Source organism: Nannochloropsis gaditana, assembly GCF_000240725.1.
Source record: "Nannochloropsis gaditana CCMP526 unplaced genomic scaffold scaffold188, whole genome shotgun sequence".
Lineage (NCBI taxonomy): Eukaryota > Eustigmatophyceae > Eustigmatales > Monodopsidaceae > Microchloropsis > Microchloropsis gaditana.
Window position 1 is genome coordinate 1 of NW_005803765.1, and position 6,697 is coordinate 6,697.

At 54.8% G+C, this 6,697-nt stretch overlaps 1 protein-coding gene across 1 annotated transcript; it reads right to left on the minus strand.

The window, feature by feature from the left end:
• Positions 1–5,169: 5,169 nt before the first annotated feature.
• NGA_2108200 (rna helicase like protein) lies at positions 5,170–5,305 on the minus strand (the record flags this gene model as incomplete). Its single annotated transcript, XM_005855465.1, has 1 exon — positions 5,170–5,305. A coding segment is annotated over one exon (136 nt), but the record flags the coding sequence as incomplete, so codon positions are not given.
• Positions 5,306–6,697: the final 1,392 nt, after the last annotated feature.

Here is a 6,697-nt window from a genome sequence, read left to right on the forward strand (position 1 = left end):
GGAGTGAGGAGGAGGAGAGTGAGGAGGACGAGGAGGAGGAAGAAGAGGAGGAGGAGGAGGGCGCAACAGTTTTGAGTGAAGGCGAAACAGTTTTGAGTCTGTCGTCCTCTTCCCAGTCCTCGTGTACTTCACTCTCCTCCTCTTCCGCCACATCCTCACATGAATCTTCCCTCCCAACGTACTCTATCTCCTCCTCCCTGGTATCTTCAGACGATTCCTACGAAGTCGACTTCGTTTCCTGAATTCTAAGTAACGATTCAATATGAAATTAAGCAAGCTCGCCCAAAAAAAAACCAAACCGAAAACATGAACGCATTAACGCATCCCATTCTAAATCGTAAAAACGTGTTGCCACTTCTTTATGTTTTCAACACATCTCACTGAGGTAAGGCTCTTAAGAAGAGGGCATTTCTTGTACCTCTGCTAGTGTACGTATGGAACACTCTTCTTCGACAGGAATAGGCTCATAGTATGCGGAGCGTGAGAGGAAGTATGAGGACGATTTTGACTGCCACGCCTCAACTTGTCCAATTATAAATTTGCATAATGTCCCGTTGCGTGTAATTTCACGAGTTTGTAGAGAATGAAAGCGCCCAAGGCACGTTTTCTTCCTTGCAATGAGCATGGCGGCTTTACACTGCTCAACAGTCACTACCTTCCCAAACCGTACAGTGCTCAGGATTCTGATCAGACGAGTAAGAGGGCTTTCCCGCACAATGTTAAGTGCTGTAGATATACTGTATCACATTCAGCATTGAAAGCTGGTGCTGAGATTTTTTGGTTCCCTACGATAACGATGGGCGTTGAGTCCTCCTTTTCCTTTTAACCTCCCCGCCTCCTCGTGCTCGTATATTTGCCACGGTCAAAATAATAGTTTTCATGCCTCATATATGCAATTCGACGAATGGACGGGTTCTATCGCAACTTGTCGTTCCAAGCATTTGTGAACAAGGACCGTTTCCGTGAGAGCTCACTTTTTCGTACACACAGATAGAAAGCTAATGTGTGCTGTGCCTGAACTGGCGTCAAATACCCAAGGCCATGGAACCCGTGTAACGGCAAACAAAAGGCAAGTAATCGAAATTTAGAAAAAAAGGGGCGTTGAAACATAAATCCAAGTGATGCATAAGTAAAAGGTCTGACAGGAGGATGATAATTGGGCGCCGGCGCCTGACTGAAACCCCCCTCGTACGACAGAGGCTAATGTCGTTGTCCCGCGTTCTAACGTGGACATGAGGGTGCAAGAAGTCATACAACTCAGTACGTGTATATGTATATGAGATATTTGGAAAGCAGTCTGGTCATTTCCTATCATGGAGGACCGTACGGAGGCGGGCCTTAGTTACATGGCCATCTTCTCCGTTCTTCCGTTTAGTAAAGTACGACTGAAACACTAACGACGCGCCCGGATTTAGCAACCCTTCCTTTAGTAGAGGGAAGAGGCTGTATGCGTTCTTCTCCTCCGATGATCTCGTCAAGGCGAGTCTGATGGATTCTGAAAGCAGACCTCGGACTAATAGACCTGATGACTAGTGTTTTGAGCTTTATCCTTTCTTACCCTACATGCAGGGATAGGGGCTGGTTTCAAGCGACCTTCTAGACACATACCACGCTTTCCCCCAAGGAAGACATGACGGACAGCGATGAAAGCCGTGGTACGGAGGACTCTTCCCGCCTGGAGGATCCTTTGTCGGCGACAGACTTGGACTTCTTTGTCCAGAACGGATTCGTCTTGCTGAAAAAAGCGTTCGACCCGGACGTGGCAGCGGCGTGCCGCTCAGAGATATGGCGGGTCATTGAAGGGGAGTCGCGGGCTGCGAGGGAGGAGGGAAGCAACCAGGGTAAGGCGCCGGTCGCGGGCAGGGTCGTGGGACAAAGGCTTGAGCGAGAGTGGGGATGCTCCACGGAAGGCGTGTGGACGGCCGCGACAGGGCAAGTCGCTTCCCCACCACCGTGACAAGAGAGTGGAGGGGGGACCTCGCCCTTTGCTACCGAATCTCCGAGCCCTCACCCCGCCTTTCCTTTTTCTCTCTCCTTCCTGTCCCGCCGTCCAAAGGCATCACTCGATCCGACCCCTCCACCTGGCCCCTCAAGTTCCCTCTCGCCCGTATCTATGGTGCCGAGGAGGGCCCCCCCTGGCGTCAAGTCTTTACACCGCGTCTCGTTCAAGCCCTGGACCAGCTTTGCGGGGGGCGGGAGAAGTGGAGGCCTTTTGGCTGCGGCTGGTGGATGGTCACGTTCCCGGGACAGGGACGACAAGCCCGACCGAGGTCCCCGCCTCTCTCTCCTTCTTCCTCCTGCAGCCTCCGATCTCCCCACGAACATCCCTCCCCCACCCTCTCCCCGTCCTCCCCCCCTCCACCCCGCTTCCCCCCTCTCCTTGGCCCTGGAAGGCCATTGGCACATCGACGGCCGCCGGCGTCGGCGTTGTCTTCATCCTTTGGAGGTGGGACTCGTTCCGATCTTCTTGTTCTCGGACGTGAGGGAGGGTGGGGGGGGAACCGCCCTGTGTCAGGGCTCGCACAAATGGGTGGCGAGGCTCCTGAGGGAGGCGGGCCCTGCAGGGATGGACGCCGCCGAGCTGATCAGGCGGGGCCAGGCCTGGGTGGAGGGGGAGGAAGGAGGATGCAGGGTGGTGGAGACGGTGGGGGAGGCGGGAGACGTCATGTTCACGCACCCCTTCCTCCTGCATGGGAGGAGCAGGAACAATGCGGCGGTACCCGTGGGGGGGGGCGAGGAGGGAGTGAGGTTCATGTGCCATCCGGGGGTGGCGCTGAGAGAGGCGGCGAGGGTAGACCCGACCGAGGGGGGGAGAAGCGTGGTGGAAAGGGCTATCATGGCGGCGTGGGAGGGGGGGGAGAGTGGGGGGAAGAGGGTGTTCTCCCACGCGCAATGCTGTACGCTGGAAGCGGGAAGAGAGAGAGAAAAGCGGCGGAGAAAGCAAAAAGGAGAGATGTACGGACAGGGCGTGGAGGAGGGCGAAGAGGGGGAGGGGAGGGAGGTGCAGGAGGGGGTGGACGGAGAGGTGGCTGAGGTTATGGGGATGGTGGGCTTCGGGGCCGGGGCGAGGAAAGGGGTAAGGAGGAAGAGGTAGAGAGGTAGGAGGGGGTGTGTGAGAGGAAGAGCACAGAGGGCAAAGGCGCGGGAGAGAGAGGGCAAGGGCATGGTAGCTGTTTCGAAATCGTTCAGTAGTACTCGGACGAGGGCCCGACCGTGTAAAGCAACAACGGGGCGTGTGTCAAGGAGGGCCAATGCGTGTAGAAAATGGAAGGGTGTACGCAGTCACTGCCTGCGTAATGAGGGACCAAGTCACGCTTGACTCGAGACCGCGTTTAGGTTATACAGTTATTTCAACGAAGCTTCTTCCGGTGCGCATAATCCTGTTTGCATTCTCATCCCTTTCGAGCACGGTCTGACTATGTCAGCCGCCCTCCCCGGCGTCGATCTGCCTGCGCTCGTCGCTGCCTGGACGACCCCATCCTCCCCCCCTTGCTCCGCCCCCCCCTTCCCCCCTTCACCAAGGTGAACTCCTTGGGTTTCAGAGTCTTCAGGCCCTCTTCGATCAGCTCGCTGCATCTGACTGCCGCCTCTTCCGCCTCGTCCATCTCCACGAACACGTCCTCGCCAAAACGGAGGCCCAGCCACAAGTACACATCCAGCACCGCGTGGACCTCCTCCAGGTGCTTCAGCTCCAACGGAGTCACCGGCACCCGCTCCGACAAGATGTCCATGCCCAGTTTAACTTCCTTCCGGTGCTGGTACTGTCGGGCGAAGAAGCGTAGGAAGGCCATCAGCTCTGCCTGCTTGGTGTCGACTGGGGCGATGCAGAAGGTGTACCGGTCCCTCAAGTTCAGAGGGATCTCCTCCACAAGCCGCGCCACCCCCAGCATGTCTGTCAAATCGCACAGGAAATACAGGTCCTGGGCCTGCGAGCCAAGTTGGGAGGCAGCTTGGAGGAAGAGCTTCAGCAAATCAGTGAACTCCGTGTAAGCCGCCCCTTCCTCCCGCCCTCCTTTCCTCCTTCCAGCCTTGTTCGTCCGTCTCTCTTCCCGCGCCGCCGCGTAGTCCTCCACGGTCTCCCGGACCCGCAGGCCATTTGCCCTGGCAAACATCATGAGCTGCTCTCGGGACGGCTTCAGGCCGGCTGCGCGGATTGGCTCATCCTCCGCCCTCAGCGCCCGCGCGATGACACTCACATCTCCACTCTCCCGCCCCGCGACGAGGCCTATCTGTCTCCGAGAAATGAACACCACCATTTCCATGTTTTTTTTTCAGTATTTTACTGCACAACGGGTTTCCTTCGAATGTAAAAGATGCATTTCACCCCTCCCCGCCTACCTGAAATTTCCCCTTAAACCGCCCGGCCCGCCCCGCGATTTGTTTGATTTCTGCGTCGCTCAGGCGCCGGTCCACTTTGCCGTCAAATTTCTCGAGGGCTGAGAAGATGACGCGGCCGATTGCCAGGTTGAGTCCCATCCCTGTGGGAGTGCCCGTGTAAAGGAAACAGGAGGAACCGCAATTCGCACGGTGACTCCGTGAGAACACAGATACACACACGCCTCCCCCCCACGCTTAATCGCTATGAATTTAGAGTCCCGGAGCCTGATAAGTCCCTACCAATGGCGTCGGTCGCAACCATCACGTTCCAGCCGCTGCCTTCCTCGTTAAAAAGACGAGCCTGCTCCCGCCGTGCCTCAGGGGGGAGGCCGCCGTAGACGATGCAACACTTCATCCGCGGGGACGTGGCGACCTCGATCTCGTTCTTGAGCTCAAAGAGTTTTTTACGGCTGAAGGCAACCACACAGTCCCCCGCTTCGATCTCCGCCCAGCTTGCGACGGCTTTCTTCTGGGGCTTCAAAGGACTCAGGCGCGCGTATTCGCGGACCTCCACGTCATCCCCTATCTCCCTGGCCAGCTCTTGCACGATTTCCACGAAGGCGGGGGAGCCACACAGGTGGACTTCTATCGCAGGCAGGCCTAAAACTACCCTTGTCCACGCCCATCCCCTCTCCTTGTCTCCGATCAACTGACACTCGTCCACAACGGCCACGTCATAGGTGCGACTCACGTCTGCCATTTCCACCGTGCAGCTCATGTGCCGGCTTCCTTCCACCTCTTTCACCTCTTGACCTGTCCATAGCTCGCAAGGTACATCCTTTGAATTCAATTTTTCGTACACTTCCCAAGCAAGGAGTCGCAAAGGCCCGCAATATATCCCGCTTGCCGCCCTCTGCATGCGTTCTAATGCCTCGTGAGTCTTGCCCGAGTTTGTAGGCCCCACATGCAAAATGAGTGAGCGCTTTAATTTCCTGGCCTGTACATACCAATTGTGAGGAGCGCCGAAATCGGCGTAGGGATCTGATATTTGTGGTTCGGAGACATACGTCTGACGCCGCCCCTTGCCTCTTGACCATCCTGTTGATGTTGTCGATGCATGCGCTGGTGTTGTTGATGCTGCTGTGCCTGTTGCTGTGCTTAAGTAGAGGGAATCTCGAAAAAGTATACATTCATTCCGTCTGCGTGCGAGTATATTGATAATTGTGGCAGCAACAGGTCTTCCGGAGTGGGGAGGTCGGCATGACGAGGGCGTGCCTATCAGAGCTCTCTTGAGGCGTCGTTTGTGGCCAGGAATAATCCATTGCACCCGTCGCAACATGGAGTGAGCTACCAGAAATTTTCTGAAAAAGCGAGCGGGGGACGGTGAATTCAAACGTGTGGCTCTGGATTTATATGCAAGAGAGTGTAACATGGAGAGGGGCAAAGGTTAAGCGGATGGGCCGCGGGCTTGCGCTACCCCCCGAGGAGGGACTTATGTAAGCTTAATTATGCCTTCTCTTTTCTCACAAATGTACGAAAACGCTACATAAATCAATATATGACTCTTCCTCAAAGACTACTGATTTTGCAACTCGGCAATTAAAATCTTAAAAATAACTATCCGCGGGGGCTGTAGACGTGCCCTGTCGGAAGCTGCATTAATCCGAGCATGTAAAACCCCTTTTACAGGTACCGAAAGTCTCGATGACCCTACAATACCCAACCACGAGCAATTTCAAAGACTAAGCTATACTTCGAGAAACAAGGTGCCTCGTAAGGACACCTTTAAGGTTGACTTTTTCTGTTTGGCTGTCATAGTATGTGTTCTACACGTATTTTAAATCTGTTGTACCACAACATCTTTTGACGCATGTCCATCCACACCCCTGGTCGAGATTTTAAACTTCGACGGTATGATAAGCAATCTTATCGCCTTACTTTGTGTTCATGGCGGAGAAGGCGAGTTATCTCGTGACCCCGCTGTCTGACGTCCAGTAATTTAAAATTCCATCCCGAAGGTCGTTTGTTTTTGGAGGTCAAAGATAACGTCGAATTGGCTCTTGAATTTCTCGAAGCCTTGACTTCGAATATTTTCTTCAACCACTCCACACATTCGTCTACCCTCCCCGAGTCCTGACAACCCTCGCGAGCCATACTTTCCTTGCGCGACGCCTACTTCTTGGACGGAGAAAAGAGGTTTTGAATGAATCCAATCACTCCCGAGTTCCTCCGTTCCACGTCATCCTTTTTCTCCGCAGCCTTTGCCGGTGTCGTTTCGCCTGCCTTGGAGGTTTTTGCTTTCTTGGCTGCCGGTTTCGCAATTTTTCTTTCCTTCTTCCCACCATTCCCGCCAGCATTATCGACCGCTTTCCTGCAGGGT